Source organism: Phyllopteryx taeniolatus, chromosome 19 (genome assembly GCF_024500385.1).
Source record: "Phyllopteryx taeniolatus isolate TA_2022b chromosome 19, UOR_Ptae_1.2, whole genome shotgun sequence".
NCBI lineage: Eukaryota > Metazoa > Chordata > Actinopteri > Syngnathiformes > Syngnathidae > Phyllopteryx > Phyllopteryx taeniolatus.
This window is the reverse complement of record NC_084520.1, coordinates 3866550-3883611: the sequence shown is the minus strand read 5'-3', so window position 1 is coordinate 3883611 and position 17062 is coordinate 3866550. Positions and strand designations below refer to the sequence as shown.

Sequence of the window (17062 nt, the reverse complement as noted above, 5' to 3'; positions counted from 1 at the left end):
GTCCATCGGTTTGTCAATACTCCCGGAATGATGGCAAGCCCCGAGTTATTGCACTCAGTCGAATGGTGACTGTAGAGACGTTTCTCCCGGCTGTTCTTTGCTCATTAATCCATTGCTCAAGTTGGTCTTCCAACTCGGGCCACCTCGCCTTGTTTCCGCAGAAACTCAGCTTCATCTTCTTGACTTGGCGAAGCTCGTCTTCCTGCTTCCTCCACTTGCGAACGATGGATTTGTTGATCTTGAATTCTCTCATGGCTGCTCGATTCCAATGTTCCTCTGCATAACTGATAGCTTGCAGTTTACACTGTGCTTCGTAAGCGTGTCTCTTCGTAGGTGACATTTTCGGGGGTCCTTAGCCAAACCGATGTTGTTTTTCACAATGCTCCCAGTCAGTCAAGCGATAAAAAAACAAACAAAAAACAAACAAACAAAAAAAAAAACACCCCGGCGCTATATACCTACTGGGGGTGTGGCTTTAGCATCCTACTTCCCGCACCCGTCTCCTGTCCTCAGTCATGTCCGCTTTTCCTCTGTGTAAGCAGCGTGGCGGCAGGAAATGCTTAAAAAAAAAAAAAGTCAAGCGGAGCGCTCATCACACAACATTTATAGATGTTGGAACTCGGTGCACACATAAGGCGCGCCGCATTATAAGGCGCCCCCGTCCATTTTGGAGAAAATTTAAGACTTTTAAGTGCGCCTTATGGTCGTGAAAATACGGTAAATTAAAGTGATTAGTTGCATCAAAACCACATACCAGGCATTTTATCAGACAATAATAATCATTTTACTCTTTTGATATGAAACTAGTTAAAGGAACAATATACACCTTCCAGTGAAAAGGGCAACAAAAAAAAATTCATTTCTCTGTCTTACCAGTGATTTTAGCCATGCGGGTGGGCTGTTCCAGAGTTGGGGTAACATTTATTTGCTTGTGCAGAGCACACACGACCAGAACATTCCTTCAATCTTACATCGGTGTTCTGTACATTATTTCAATACTACTTAGGGCAGCGCTCACAAGCATGTTGCCCTTGTTAGGCAGATAGTCATCGAGAAGAAGCTAAAGATCATGAAATTGGACAAGGAGAAAGCTGAGCAATGACAGCAAAGACCTGAGGTGGAGCGCAATACAAAACTGATAAGAAAGAAAAAAGCTATAGGTCGAAGCAGACTGAGCACTATGAGGGATACAAGTGCCAGAATTAGGCTATACAAAACAAAAAGTGGGAAAGTGACTTTAGTTGTGTTTAATGTTCACATGTGCCACATTCACATCTGTTCTCCACGCATATGAACTGTTCCAGATTGAGTGAACGGGCCATCTGCTCAAGGCTTCATTTTGGCAAATTGGCATCTTGAGGGCAAAACTGGAATAAGAACTGGCATATGCTATCTCACCTGCTACTCTTCAGAATCAGAATCATCTTTATTTGCCAAGTATGTCCAAAAAACACACAAGGAATTTGTCTCCGGTAGTTGGAGCCGCTCTAGTACGACAACAGACAGTCAATTGACAAAGAGCACTTTTGACACATAAAGACATTGACAAAAAAAAAACAGTCACTGAGCACTAAAGGGTTGCTAGTTATCTGGCACATTTATTTTATTTTTTTTGACAATTGTGCAAAAAGATGCAGAGTCCTCTAGCACTCTTAGCAAACCAGTAAATACCTTGAAGAAACGCAGTGTATATCATCAATATTAAAGATGTCACAACAGTCAAAGGTTCCTCTCATATTTATTTGTTATATCCACTGCCTCCTGTGGCCAAGATTGACAGAATGATGGCAATAAAGAAGAGTTGTAGTGTGCAGTAAATGTGCTGAAGCAACCTAAATTCACAGAGGAGTTGAAGATAGCTTACGATAACCCAACTATTTGAAGACCCCTAAATAGCCAAAAACTTGAGGAGGAATACATTTGGGGGATAAGGACCTTAATTTATTTTTGATCAATTCTAAAAATTATACGATAGGTTTTATTTAAAGCCATTGAACCCCACTGTGTACCATATATTTAGTTTGACACCCACATTGTTCCTGAAATATTTACTAGAACACAAAATGTTATCTTATGATGTCATGTGCACATTTATTTAATAAAATAAATAATACAGTGTACCCCTCCTTGAGCTGTCACCTTATCGTGGTGGAGGGGTTTGTGTGTCCCAATGATCCTAGGAGCTAAGTTGTCTGGGGCTTTATGCCCCTGGCAGGGTCACCCATGGCAGGGGCCTAGGTGAGGGACCTGACTGTTGTTTGTGCCTATGCACCAAACAACGGGTACCCACTCTTTTTGGAGTCCTTGGAAGGGGTGCTGGAGAGGGTTGGCCAAGGCTGCCCTTTGTCACCGATTCTGTTCATAACTTTTATGGACAGAATTTCTAGGCGCAGCCGAGGCGTAGAGGGGGTCCGTTTTGGTGGCCTCAGTATTGCATCTCTGCTTTTTGCAGATGATGTGGTTCTGTTGGCTTCATCAAGCCGTGACCTCCAACTCTCCCTGGAGCAGTTCCCTGCCGAGTGTAAAGTGGCTGGGATGAGAATCAGCACCTCCAAATCTGAGGCCATGGTACTCAGTCGGAAAAGGGTGGCATGCCCTCTCCAGTTCGGGGATGAGATCCTGCCCCAAGTGGAGGAGTTCAAGTATCTTGGGGTCTTGTTCACGAGTGAGGGAAGAATGGAACGGGAGATCGACAGGCAGATCGGTGCAGCGTCTGCAGTGATGCGGACTTTGTATCGGTCCGTTGTGGTAAAGAAGGAGCTAAGCCGAAAGGCGAAGCTCTCAATTTACCGGTCGATCTATGTTCCTACCCTCACCTATGGTCATGAAAGAACAAGATCCCGGATACAATCGTCCGAAATGAGTTTCCTCCGCAGGGTGTCCGGGCTCGCCCTTAGAGATAGGGTGAGAAGCTCGGTCATCCAGGAGGATCTCAGAGTAGAGTCGCTGCTCCTCCACATCGAGAGGAGCCAGATGAGGTGGCTGGGGCATCTGATTCGGATGCCTCCCGGACGCCTCCCTGGTGAGGTGTTCCGGGCACGTCCCACCGGGAGGAGACCCCGGGGACGACCCAGTACACGCTGGAGAGACTACGTCCTTCGGCTGGCCTGGGAACGCCTCGGGATCCCCCCGGAAGAGCTGGATGAAGTGGCTGGGGAGAGGGAAGTCTGGGCATCCCTGCTAAAGCTACTGCCCCCGCGACCCGACCCGGATAAGCAGTAGAAAATGGATGGATGGAGGAAATAATATAAATATTATATAAAAAAATGTGACCAACCATTATACGGTTTTACCTGGTTGAAGTTGTCCAGGGCCTTGTGCAAATTGGCACGCATACCGGTTGGGGGCTCATTGGTTATCTTGACAGAGTTCTCCAGGATGCCCTGTGGAATGATGTGCCACTCAGGGGTGGAGGAAGGCTCAGCACTGACAAAAACCCGGAAGTTCTCATGGCTTCCCTCGCCTTGCTGCTCTAGAAGTTTTTCCAGAGTACCCAGCCAGCGAGCCACCAGGTGGATATTCTACAGTAAGAGGGGAAAGAAACAGCAAGAAAGAAGACACCAGTTCAGAGAGTGAAATAGCAGTATGACAGACTGGTTGTAAGCTAAAAAAAAAAAAAACACAAATAAAGTTTTAGGCTCTTGATTGTGAAACTGCACATGTAACTTATATTTGTAATGACAACTAGCAAAAATGAGAAATTAAATTTGGTCAACTAACCCTATCACTCTGACTTTGAAGTGGCACTAAATTAAATGGTACACAGCACTTCAAACCAATTTTCAAGATGCTGACATGAAGCAACCGTTCTCGGTTGATACTTCAGCCTGACTTTTCTGCAAATTCATCTTGAGAGTACAGCCAGGCAGCAGAGCTGACTTGTACGATCACACAAGCTTGGATGAGCTCAATTTTCCATCTCAACTGTCTTGACACTTACAGGACATCCTGTGAATGATAAGCAGTCAGCCATGCCCCCACTCCCACCTCCCAACACATTTAACCATGCAGCACTGCCCATTCCCTAAATCTAATTACAGCACTAATAACTCCAGTCATTAATTCATAAGCCTCTTTACTTTCTCATTTCCATTTGCTCTTCATATTTAATCTTCCTTATGATGGCTGAAGTTAGCCCTTTTTCCAGGCGAGGGGACACGACAGAAAGGAATGGCAGTTTGTCAGATTTTTGAGAGACATTGAACAAAAGGGGGTTAGCGTAAAGTTAGAGTATAGTATGAGAGAAAGGGTGTGGGGCGTCAGGGACAATAGCTGAAGGAAACAAAGTGATCAGTAAATTTTTCTCTTAGTGCCTTAGAGAATATTGAATGGGTATACAAATTAGAAATCTAAATTCAAGCACTTTTTCATCAGACTTGAGCACAACCCCTTCCTCTTGGCATGTAAATAGTAAATAAAGACGTAGACAGTAGAAGTGAGAAAGGGCCTCACAATTTGTAAAAGTAATGAAAGCATTCATCCTCTGTCTACAGGGTGTAGACGTGAAGAAAGACAGATGCACTAGGGGGCCGACTACCAAACAAAAACACGCAAAAAGAGCAGCCTCTATTTTACAGCTTTTAAATTAAGTAACGTCCAGATGAAACGCTTTTGTTTCACCTCTTAATACTGCATCAAACAGTCATCTATTTACATACTGTAAAATGAATCTTCAAATCCCATCAGCAGCCACAGCTGGCAAGCTATCTGATACGCTGCTATCCAAAGCAAACGGAGGGAACATAAAATCATGGTTGCAACGGCTCATCACACAAGTGAAGATCACAGAAAGGCAAAACTAAATGTATGCAGGTAACAAACTTGCCAAGGACCAATGCTATGGATAACTGCACAGCTGAGCTTCAGCACTGAGAGGGCAGCCCTGCATGGGCATAGCCGTTAGATATTGGACTTACACAAGAACACCACGGTTGGTGCTCGACAGGATAAATTGGATTGTGGACCCGATGCAAGAGCTGTCAGAATGACTGGCATCTTCGTCTCAATTTAATTGTGTTCACAAATTTACAAAACACAGTACTTCAAGTGATATTTGAAGTACCATGACGACCAGGGGCAGAGCTAGGGGGTGGCCACTTGAACTCAAGCCCCAGATGTTTTTGAGGCGACAGTCTGAATTTTATTGTTAAGCACACCCAAGGACCCATAAGGACAATAAAAGCTTTGATTTGGTTTTTACTAATGTATACAACAAATCATCACCAAATGTGTGTGCCCAACACAAATACCATCACAATCAACAGTGATGTCAATCAATTGTGTCCAAACAATCAGGCACATTTAAATTAAACAAAAAAAATACAGTTTACTGTAAATCTGAATGGCTTGCTTAAAAATATATTTTATGACAGCTCCCAAAAATTACTTGGTTGTGTTATTTTGTATTTGATGGATAGCGATGGAGACCCAAATGTGGATAAAAACAATTAAAAAGTCACATTTTCATAATAGGTCTGGGAATACATTGAGACCATAGGTGACTGCCATCTCATTCCTCACACAGAGGAATGAGAAAATCTACCATGGAGAAAAAAATAACGAGTGAACATCAGGTTCATCATCAGCTCAGGAGACTCGACTAATGAATGCTAATGTTGGTCTGTATGGTCAGATGTGTAAATGAACATACACCAAAGCTACATACCAGAATACTAATTCAATTCTGTTTAAAGTGTTGGTCTTCCATCAAAAGTAAAATGAAACAAATCTTGCCGAAATTCAAGCCATGACGATTAGCAATGAGTGGATCACTTTAAATTCCAGGGTCAACAAAAGGTTTCTTGGTCTTCCAAAGTTGAGCCCAGAGACGAAATTGTGGAAGAGTGCTTTTGTAAACTTATTATTTCCATAGTTTTTATATCTCCACCTCTTTCTTACTGCCTGCTAATAGGGGGGGTTTAAATGCGCAAAAAAGCTAGCTAGTTTAGGCCACTGATTCCTACCGGCTGTTCTGTGTGGGATATTCAGCTCCAATCTGCTGGACTGATTGCCTCCCTATTGCCCCCCTACCCCATCCCCAAGAGGTTGCTTTCAAGGCTTCTGCATTTCTGTCTCTCTGGTCCATCTCAGCGGGAGCTGGTGTTCTGCAGTATAAATACCCAAATGTTGAAGGGTAACCAGCCAATGACCCAGCACTGCCCTTACGGACCTGCGCCTGGCATCAGGTGAGAAAAGGTGGCGTGTGAGATGAGAGCGGGGAGGCTGTAGACCTGGTAAGATGTAGGGAATGGATATATAGCCAGTTGGAGGTAAAAATCTAAATCATCTTCTACTGTAAGTTACATGAGGAAATGAAGTGGATGTGGGTATAGGAAGAGAAATCTGTGAAAAATCCAATATCAGGAGATACAACTGGTAAAATAAGTGAGATAATGACACCCCCGATGTTTTTCTCTCTCTGCTGGCCAGTGCCATGGATCTACCTCTCAGCAGGCCGACAGATAGTTGATGATAAAGCAAGTGGGTGGTTTGTTGCCAAGGGGACAATCCCTTTTTAAGCCTCTTGATCTTGATTCTTATGCAAAGGTAATTAAAGAACTGCTTGTCTGTGCTATTCTGATAGAATGGAGAGTTGGGGCATCCCATTTTTTCTCCTTATCTATCATCTGTGCATATAAATATATATCGTATTAAAAGAAACGGTGGGTAGGGGGATAGGCAGGCGGTTTTTATCCGTCGATATTTCCCATTATAATTCCACCAAGATTTCCACTTAAAATGCTAACGCGAGCCTTACCCTCCTGGCAAGAGGCGAACAGTTACCATGTCTACAGATATTGTACAACACCAATTCCAATGAAGTTGGGACGTTGTGTTAAACATAAATAAAAACAGAATACAATGATTTGCAAATCATGTTCAACCTATATTTAATTGAATACACTACAAAGACAAGATATTTAATGTTCAAACTGATAAACATTATTGTTTCTAGCAAATAATCATTAACTTAGAATTTTATGGCTGCAACACGTTCCAAAAAAGCTGGGACAGGGTCATGTTTACCACTGTGTTACATCACCTTTTCTTTTAACAACATTCAATAAACGTTTGGGAACTGAGGACACTAATTGTTGAAGCTTTGTAGGTGGAATTCTTTCCAATTCTTGTTTGATGTACAGCTTCAGCTGTTCAACAGTCCGGGGTCTCCGTTGTCGTTGTCCACAATTTCCAAAAACAATTTGAAATGTGGACTCGGCGGACCACAGAACACTTTTCCACTTTGCATCAGTCCATCTTAGATGAGCTCGGGCCCAGAGACGCCGGCGGCGTTTCTGGGTGTTGTTTATAAATGGCTTTTGCTTTGCATAGTAGAGTTTCAAGTTGCACTTAAGGCGCCGAACTGTATTAACTGACATTGGCTTTCTGAAGTGTTCCTGCAGTGATTTCTCCAGATTCTCTGTACCTTTTGATGATATTATGGACCGTAGATGATGAAATCCCTAAATTCCTTGCAATTGTAAATTGAGGAACATTGTCCTTAAACTGTTCAACTATTTTCTCACGCACTTGTGCACAAACAGGTGAACCTCGCCCCATCTTTGCTTGTGAATGACTGAGCAATTCAGGGAAGCTCCTTTTATCATGGCACCCACCTGTTCCCAATTAGCCTGTACCCCTGTGGGATGTTCCAAACAGGTGTTTGATGAGCATTCCTCAACTTTCTCAGTCTTTTTTGTCACCTGTCCCAGCTTTTTTGGAACATGTTGCAGCCATAAAATTCTAAGTTCACAATTATTTGCTAAAAACAATAAAGTTTATCAGTTTGAACATTAAATATCTTGTCTTTGTAGTGTATTCAATTAAATATAGGTTGAACATGATTTGCAAATCATTGTATTCTGTTTTTATTCATGTTTAACACAACGTCCCAACTTCATTGGAATTGGGGTTGTACTATTGAATGCCAGAGCCCTTCTTGTAATTTCATTCACTTATACATGCAGATGAAGGTATGACAAAGGCAATGCCATCATATATGCTTTGTAAAGCAATACGATAATACAAGTAATTAAAAGTGAATTAAAATGACAGGAAATCCTATATCATTTAAAAATACAGTATACTGTATGTACTGTATGTATGTGCATATGTACGCATGCATGTACAGTATGTATGTATGTACAGTGGATATATAATGTTTACACACCCCTGTTCAAATTCCAAGATTTTGTGATATAAAAAAAATTAGACCAAGCTAAATCATTGCAAAACTTTTTCTACCATTAATGTGCTCTATAACCTGGAGAACATTTCTTTTCAAGAGTGGAAGTCAGAATAGGCAACTGAGATAATGAATGTGGTTGCACAAGTGTGCACATCCATTTCTACGGAAGTGGCTGTGTCGTGTTTGCATGATTCATACCTTTTGGAATTTTGGCCATTAGTTTAACCTTGGGTTCATCGGACAATAACAAACTCTCCAAAAACGTGGGGAAAATGTGTTGTTGTCTGATGAAACCAAGGTTAATATTTTGGCCATAATTCCAAAATGTATGTATTGCGCAAACACCAAAGCACAGGCCGTTTTTCTTCAGCTAGTACAGGTTATATTTAGGTCACATTAATGGTGGAAAAAAGGTTTTGAAATTGGTGTAATTTTTTACATCACAATAACCTGGTATTTGAACAGATGTGTTTAAACATTTTGTATCCACTGTATGTATGTACAGTATGTATGCTCGCTACTGTATCTGCATCAGCTGCCAACATTTTGTGTATGTAACAAATAAATAAATAAACTCACATTCCTGAAAACATCACAGATGTAAATATTCATTGTGGTGATAGATGGGGTCACTTAAAAGTAGACCATTGTTTCAATTACATATTAAGAATATAAGACTGTTATACTGTACCTGTAGTATGACCCAATGGCCTTTCTTAGCTGCCAAGTCAAGGACTTGTTCAGCCATTACCTCCTGACCTTGACCAAGAGACACATTGTGGAAGTTCTTGTTGTCAAATGTGAAACCAAGCTTCTTTCCTGAAAAAAATGCATACCAACATGTAAATAGGTGGGTAGACCTGAGGTAAATCCCACTAATCCAATGAGCTATTAAGCCACTTCCTGCTATCGCCCCAACAAATACAGTCACGCTTTACAAAGAGCGTAATAAAAAGCAGCAAGTAAAAAAAAATAAAATCATCACTTCACGTGGAAAGTACCAGCGTTGTGCTGATAATAACCACACCAACATGGCAGTGAAATTGAGCTTCTAATCTAACTCCCAGTAAGACATTAAAAACTTTAATTCAAGCAGAAAGTAAATGGCTTCTTACCTGTGTTGTTAAGATTGAACAATGCAATTAGTTACCTACTAGAAGACAGATAGTGAGGTTCTTGTCTCAGAAATAGTAGTCCCCTACTGAGGCCAAAATCATCTCATCAGCACCAGTATATTTAAAATGAAAACGGCAATGATTAAAGACAGGAGCTGTAATAAAAATGTCATTGTGGCGTGTAGTTCTGTTACAACCACTGTGATCTTTCTATAGCAATGATATGATAACCACACAGCATGAGGCTGCTGATATTCAATTAGCACACCTCTTACAGACAGTTCCAGGAGAAATCCTTCCGGTTATCACATTAGGAAAGGATTTCATAAAGGTTCAAGGTCTGTTTGCTTCATCTCGAGCTGATTCAATCTGATATGGATTTGTTTGTTTAACAGTGGCTTTGAGGATGAACCAAACCAAGGAAGTCAAATGTAATAGAAATGGGCTTGTGATCAGCATGTTGAATTATTGTAATACAAACACAGCAGACACATGGACAGCTTTCTTCAGGGAATCTGTCCATGAAGCTGGCATTAATATCCAGACTAGTATTTGGCAGCCAATTCAGATGACAGTTGCTTTTAATGCAACATATTCCATGTCAGTACAACGGCTTTACACAATATGTTGGCTAACATGGCTATAAAGTACATCCACATTATTCAGAAGTGTAAAGTAACTCTGAAGCCAATGGCATTTACTTTCTGCTAGCCCTTTTCAGCAGTGGTGTCATCTCATAAATATGTGACCTTTAGTATAATCCCTTCAATCTACCCAGTCTGATGGCCCCGATATAAAAGAAAATACACAAGGCAGATGTGATGGAGCAACTGCTGTTCTCACTGATAATCTTCTGGAGTTGCAATCAGGGTAGCAAGTAGGTACGCCTGCAATCCAATGCAATTGCCTGCTTCACAAAAATCTCACGTTTTTCCCACAATATGAAGAAAGGACAGCTGTGTTCACAGTATGTATGCTCTGATAAAGCACCACATGCTGTGAAGAGGAATTTTACGGCTTATTAAAGATAAATCAGTGAGAGCATTACCGTGGTTCTCCACATCCTTCAAAGGATCAACTCCAGGAGAGAGGATGAAGAACATGGGCGTCGTCGGACCTGTCTCTTCAAAGGACAATGCAAAGTCCAGAGATCTGCCAATCACATACTTGCCCCCTAGTTTCTCCTCCACAAAGTCCCTGTGGAGACAATGGAACTATGTTATCGCCAGCACTTTTTGCTATCTTTGACAGATAAGCTCAAAGAATAGTCAGTCTTCTATCATTTGGATATACAGTTATTGGAAGGTAAACCACAATATTAACTCTCATCAAAATTGGGCTGTCAGCTCCCCCCCCCCCCCCCCCCCCCCCCCAACCCCATCTTTCCTGGAGGAAAACATTTCAACATTACAATGTGTTTACTGCACATGAAAAGATAGTCCATATTTCTATTGGTCTTTATTGATAGCAGTGGTTTTCAAAGTTCTTTTTTTTTTTTTTTTTTTAAACCAAATACAAACCCCCCCCCAAAAAATACTTAGCGCTTCAAGTACCACCGTATTGACCAGCATCAAAATACAATAGCTTACGGCTCAAGTGTTCATCAAAAACGAGGCAGTTTGTGTTCCTAAAAGTTTTATTATTGTAAACTACTTTAACATAATGCCCAGTTTGAACATTAACACAGAGCTTTAAATATACTGTGTGTGTATGTACAGTATATATATATATATATATATATATATATATATATATATATATATAAACTGTATAAATGTAATGATTCAATTTAAATGTATTAAACACACAATTTTTTTTTTTTTACCAAAACACATGTTTGAAATCAAGTAGTCATAAAAGATTGAATTCAAACATGATGAACTGACAAGTTAAATAAAACTGAACTATACTTAACAAATGTACTGTCCCTAAAAAAAAAAAAAAAAAGTCTAAAACACTGTAACATTATGTACCATTTGAACATTTAATTCAGGGATTGTTTTGCACACCACGAGCAGGAGCTTGTGTACCACGAGTGGAACTTTTACCACACTTTGAGAACCACTGGTCTATCGCTTGCACCACATACAGTCACTGCCATTGGATCATTTAGAAAAGCTTACACAACGTTAGAAAATCTAAGACCTGCATTAATTTTTATTAAGGCGTGGTATTGATGGTGGTACAGATATAACGTCAAATCCGACATCCTAAACATTCTCAATAAGGTTGGCTCAGGACCTTGTATTGCTAATTCCTCCTTGACCGTTCGTTCAGAAATCGAGCTTAATGAATCGCAGGGCACATAAAAACAAACAAACCATTCACACACCTACGGGCAATTTAGAGTCTTCAATCAACCTACCATGCATGTTCTTGGGATGTGTGAGGAAACCGGAGTACCCGGAGAAAACCCACACTGGCATGGGGAGAACATGCAAACTCCATACAGGCGGGGCCAGGATTATAACCCCGGTCCTCAGAACTGTGAGGCAGATGTGGTAACCAGTCTTCCACCGTGCTGCCCTTGCTTCAGTATTTCCATAAAATGTTCTTTCTTCATGACACCATCTATTTTGTCAAGTGCACCAGTCCCTCCTGGAGCATAACAACCCCACAATATGATGCTGCCACCCCCGTATTTCAAAGTTGGGATGGAGTTCACAGGCTTGCAAGCTTCGCTCTTTTTCTTCCAAACTGGCCATCCATCCATCCATCCATCCATTTTTTTTACAGCTTATTCTCACTAGGGTCGCGGGCTCCTGGAGCCTATCCCAGCTATCTTCAGGCAGAAGGTGGGGTACACCCTGAACTGGTCGCCAGCCAATCGCAGGGCACGTAGAAACAAACAACCATTCACACTCACATTCACACCTACGGGCAATTTAGAGTCTTCAATCAACCTACCATGCATGTTCTTGGGATGTGGGAGGAAACTGGAGTGCCCGCAGAAAACCCACCCTGGCACGGGGAGAACATGCAAACTCCACACAGGCGGGGCCAGGATTTCAAACCCAGTCCCCAGAACTGTCAGTCAGATATGCCAACCAGTTGCCCACGGTGCCGGCCAAACTGGCCAAACAGTTAAATTTTAGTTTGGTCAGACCACAGGACATTTCTCCAAAAAGTAAGTTATTTGTCCCTGTGTGCATTTGCAAACTTTAATCTGTCTTTTTTATGTTTCTTTTGGAGAAAGTACTCGTTTCACTGTGGATAATAACACACTCTTACCAGCTTCAGCCAGCACCTTCACAAGTTATTTTGTTATTTTAGAAAATGTGTCCTTCCTGAGTGGTATGATGGTTGGACATTCCCACGGTGTTAATACTAATTGTCTGAACAGATGAAAACCTTCAGGCATCTGGAAATTGTACCGAAGGATGAACCAGACTTGTACAAGTCCATAATTCTCTTCCTGATATCTGGGCTGATTTCCTTTGACTTTCCAATGATGTTACACAAAGAAGCAGTGTGTTTCAGGTGTACCTAGTTCAAATAAATCCATGTCTCTAATTAACTTAAATGCCAATAAATTACATCATCATCTCGATTTTCCCATATTTTTGAAAGGCATTTTACTGTAAACGTCTGGCTTTGAAGAAAGTAGTTCAACATTGCTTAAAAACTGCCTTCTTTCATTATTCTGGCATTTAGCAAATGTAAATAATTTTGGTAATCCTAATTGAGCTAAAACAGGAAAGGTTTAGTTTTATTTCATGTCAGACTGAGAAAAAAAAAGGGTGAATTTTTATACAGTGTATGTAAACATCTGGTTTCAACTCTCTTTGGTGTCCCTGGCACTATGCTGCTTCCCGCGCAGAAAACAGCAAAGGAGATGACACTTGCTACCAGCGACTGATAGAAATCTGCTCATTCCCTTCTTGTACACAATGTCCATATTGGTATTCCATTCTGGTCCATTGTTAAAGTATACTAACAAGTAGTGCACCATCTCAATGTCCTCCCCCATGATGGTAATAGGCTCAGTGGTGGTTCACAATTTGCTCTGTAGTTTTGTTTGTGTAGAGGACTAGATGATTCCTGCTGCACCAGTCCACAAAGTTGTCATCTAGCTGTCGGTACACAAGCTGTCCTTCATCTAGCTGTCCTTTAATACACTTTACCACCAGTCACCAGAGAACTTCTGCAGGTGGCATGAGCTCGAGTTGCATTGGAAGTCCGAGGTGTACATGGTGAAAAGGAAATTGAAACAAAACAGTCCCTTGTTGTGCTCCTACATCACTAACCACAAGATCCAACAACCAAACTCACCAAGTGCACAAAAGAACATTTTGGTTGGTCACCACTATGGTTCCAGTTCTCAGTTCTTGATACCAAATATCAGTGTGGTATTTGCTGTATCTTATGAAATGTTCCTTTTTAGTTGCTTGGTTAAATCCTTTTAGGATTATTATTTTTTTTTTTGGCCCAGCAGAGCACAATAAGGGTGACCATGGCCAGATCACATTAGTCTGTTACTTTGTGACTCCCTCTTCATTTAATGAGTTATCATGATTAAAATTATTCAAACAAGGAGGACTTTCATTTTGCATTCTCAATCTTATAATGCAATACTAACAGGTTACTGCAGTTAGACTAAATGTTAATAACCCTTTCTAATTTATTTTTAATGCAATTTAATTTGTTGGGTGGGGCTGATGACTCACATAACAGTGCCTGCGATGCGAAATAGGATACTAAATGACAAGGATGGTGGTTGTTGCTTGTTATGGTAACATTACTTCTACTGGAAGTACAACAAATAACAATATTGTATGAACATAATAATGTTCATACAAATTCTTGCCATTGCTCAACATATAGAAATTCCCAATCTATATATCTTCTTCAAACTTTGGGATTATTCTTTTGTGTCAAAGCAAGAACATTGTTGACACATGATGGCCAAAAGGCTGAAGTAACATGTCATGTTCGTACTGATTATTAGCACTGTACTGCATACTACTGCTCCTAATATTCAAATCTGTTTCAATGATTATTGTCCAACATCTAACAAAAAACTCATTTTTTCTAGCAATGTCCTGCGTACTACTGTCCTTAATTTTCAAATCAGTTTCAAAGATTATTATCCAACATATAACAAAAAAATTGTGTACTTTAAACTATACGTTTGGCAACATTTTGTTGTGAAACAATGTACTGTAAATTCATTGGGAAGCCTGATAATGTTCAGTGATTAAGACTTCAAGATGTGCTGTTGAAACTAATTATTGTGCAAGATACAAATGGGGTGGCAGTCAGAGGTGAGAAGGGGTATTGTATAAGTTCATACTTAGAGGCAAATTTCAAGCTGTAAAACCTTTAACATTTTACCAAATAATGCAGGTCATTAAAAAGCAACGCAAATTGGAGAGCAAAGGCCAAGGGATTATTGCACCTCTCACCTTACAGCATACGTCATGCGGTCAGGCCTAAGGGCCCTCATAATGCACAGCCTCTGGAGAGAGGTTTTGTTCTTCCACTCTTGTGGGAATTTCTCTTTTTCTGGACACGCAGACTCCACAAACTTCTTCCAGCGTTTGGCCGAGCCTTCGATGTCTCGGTCGAGGTTCCTGAACTCATCCATTAAACACAATGACTGGTAGTTTATGGAGGAAAGGGACAGAAAAACAAAAGTTAAACATGTTAAGACACATAGTGAAAGTTCAAAAGATAGGGTAAGAGTTTGTCATAGACTTGTCAAATTCTAACAGAATATCTTTGTGTGAGGACACGGTCAAATAGTCTCTTAGAATGGATAACCTTTAAATTCCAAAGATGTACGGTATTGTGATTATCCATCCATCCATCCATTTTTCACTAGTGCTTATTAGTGTTAGGGGTAACTGGAGCCTATCCCAAGTGATTTTGGGTGAAAGGTAGGGTACAGCCTGGACTGGCTGCCAGTCAATCCAAGGGCACGTAATCAACAAAAAAACATTCACACTCACATTCACACTTATGGTTTTGGAGTCTTCGTTTAACGTACCATGAATGTTTTTGAAAGTGGGAGTAAACCGGAGTAAACCCACTCAAGCTGTACGAACATGAATACTCCTAACACAAATGTTCCAATTGAGATCCAAACCCTATGATGTGTTAAACAATCAAGACTAGAGGTGTCACATGTCCATATGTCTCTAAGCATGACACGGTTTACATAATTTGAGTGCTTTCTAAAGCGGGGTATACACAAACTGATGTTTAACATCCTGACTGATTTTTTAAATGTGAGCGACTCCCACACATGACGAGGAAAATCTTACTGCTCTTATAGTGTCTAGTGTACGTATTCATTGTTAAAAAAACTCCACACCACAGGATAAGTACTCAGGATGATTTTTCAGAGACATCCAAGAATCGGGCCTTATCTGACTTTGATCCCAATGGTGGGAATGTGCTCAGATTTTGGCCGAATTATCGGTATGTGTATACCCAACTGTACTTGCAAAGGGTAGACCAACTCTATTAATTCTTCAACTATTAGTTCCTCTAGGTGTAGTTGCCATATGTAACAATGTTTTTATCCGTATGGTGTAGCTCAGTAGCAGTACCATGTTTTTTATCTCAACACTTCAGACAAACGGCTGATCTTATCTGAGAAACCACATGACACCATTCAAGCAAATTTAACCACTAAACAAGTCGACAAGCACTCTTTATGTTGATTGTTGCATACTGAGATCAGTCATACCACTTGGGACTTTAAATAGAGTGAAGTAAGAGCTAAGGCTGTATATGAAGAGGAAACATCCATACATCAATAAAATGGGATAATATCGGTGCACATAAGCAAAGGCAGTTGAAAACTAGCCTTGAAAGTTCTCAAGGGATTCCTTGCCTACTTGTAGTATATTATCAATAGCACTAAACAAGCAAAGGATCAAGTTCAAGAGAGAATTCCATCAGTTAGCCCTTGGGCAGCCACATTAGGCTGAGTGCAGTTGAGGAAAGCTGTCTCCGAACCCCGTAAGTGGAATTTAACTTAAGATACAATCCATGGAGTCAAGATTGAAAAATTCATTAGCGTAAGAGGCCAAAGACGCATTCTGCCATTACATTTAGTTTGCTGCTAAACAAATGTGACAAGACCCATGCTCTTTAGGGCTAAATATGGAGTTTTTTTCTGGCGTTCAACAGTGTAAAATGATTAAATGGGTTGACACAGGGCTACAAAGATGAGCAATGGTGAATCACAGGCTGTCAGAAGAGACGTTAAAATGATATGGAGAAAACAGACTCCAATTATGTCCTATACTCTTACATAATTGATAGGAAAGGCAGCTGCAACAGATTGGATCATAGGAAGCAACTGCCTGGTACTAAAATAAGGTAATGGAAAATTGTAGATTTCACTCAGAATCGTGCTAGGCTGTATGTTTTGAGAATTTCAACCTAAAAAGCATCTATGATGGGACCGCAAAATTCACAAATGTTAGTGTAGCCTTTAAATTATATTACATTAAAAAAACATTTTGTGCCAGTCTTTATGATCCATCCATCCATCCATCCATTTTCAACACCGCTTATCCTGGTTAGGGTCGCGGGACCCTGGAGCCTATCCCAGCTGACTTCGGGCGAAAGGCAGACTACACCCTGAACTGGTCGCCAGTCAGTCGCAGGGCACATATAGACACGGACAACCATTCGCACTCACATTCACACCATCACTGAGTGGGAACTGAACCCACGCTGCCTGCACCAAAGTCAGGCGAGTGTACCACTACACCATCAGTGACATCCAGTCTTTATGATAGAG

General features: G+C 40.8%; 1 protein-coding gene across 3 annotated transcripts in view; it reads right to left on the bottom strand.

Annotated features, from left to right (window-relative positions):
• The window catches only part of dnah9 (dynein, axonemal, heavy chain 9), a 186446-nt gene that overhangs the window by 25039 nt on the left and 144345 nt on the right, over positions 1-17062 (bottom strand). For all 3 annotated transcript variants that reach the window (XM_061756651.1, XM_061756648.1, XM_061756650.1), the window contains 4 exons: positions 14709-14902; positions 10352-10500; positions 8880-9007; positions 3294-3521 (listed from right to left, as the gene is read on the bottom strand). In XM_061756651.1, coding sequence (XP_061612635.1) covers positions 3294-3521; positions 8880-9007; positions 10352-10500; positions 14709-14902 — 699 coding nt within the window. The remainder of the gene's footprint in view (positions 1-3293; positions 3522-8879; positions 9008-10351; positions 10501-14708; positions 14903-17062) is intronic.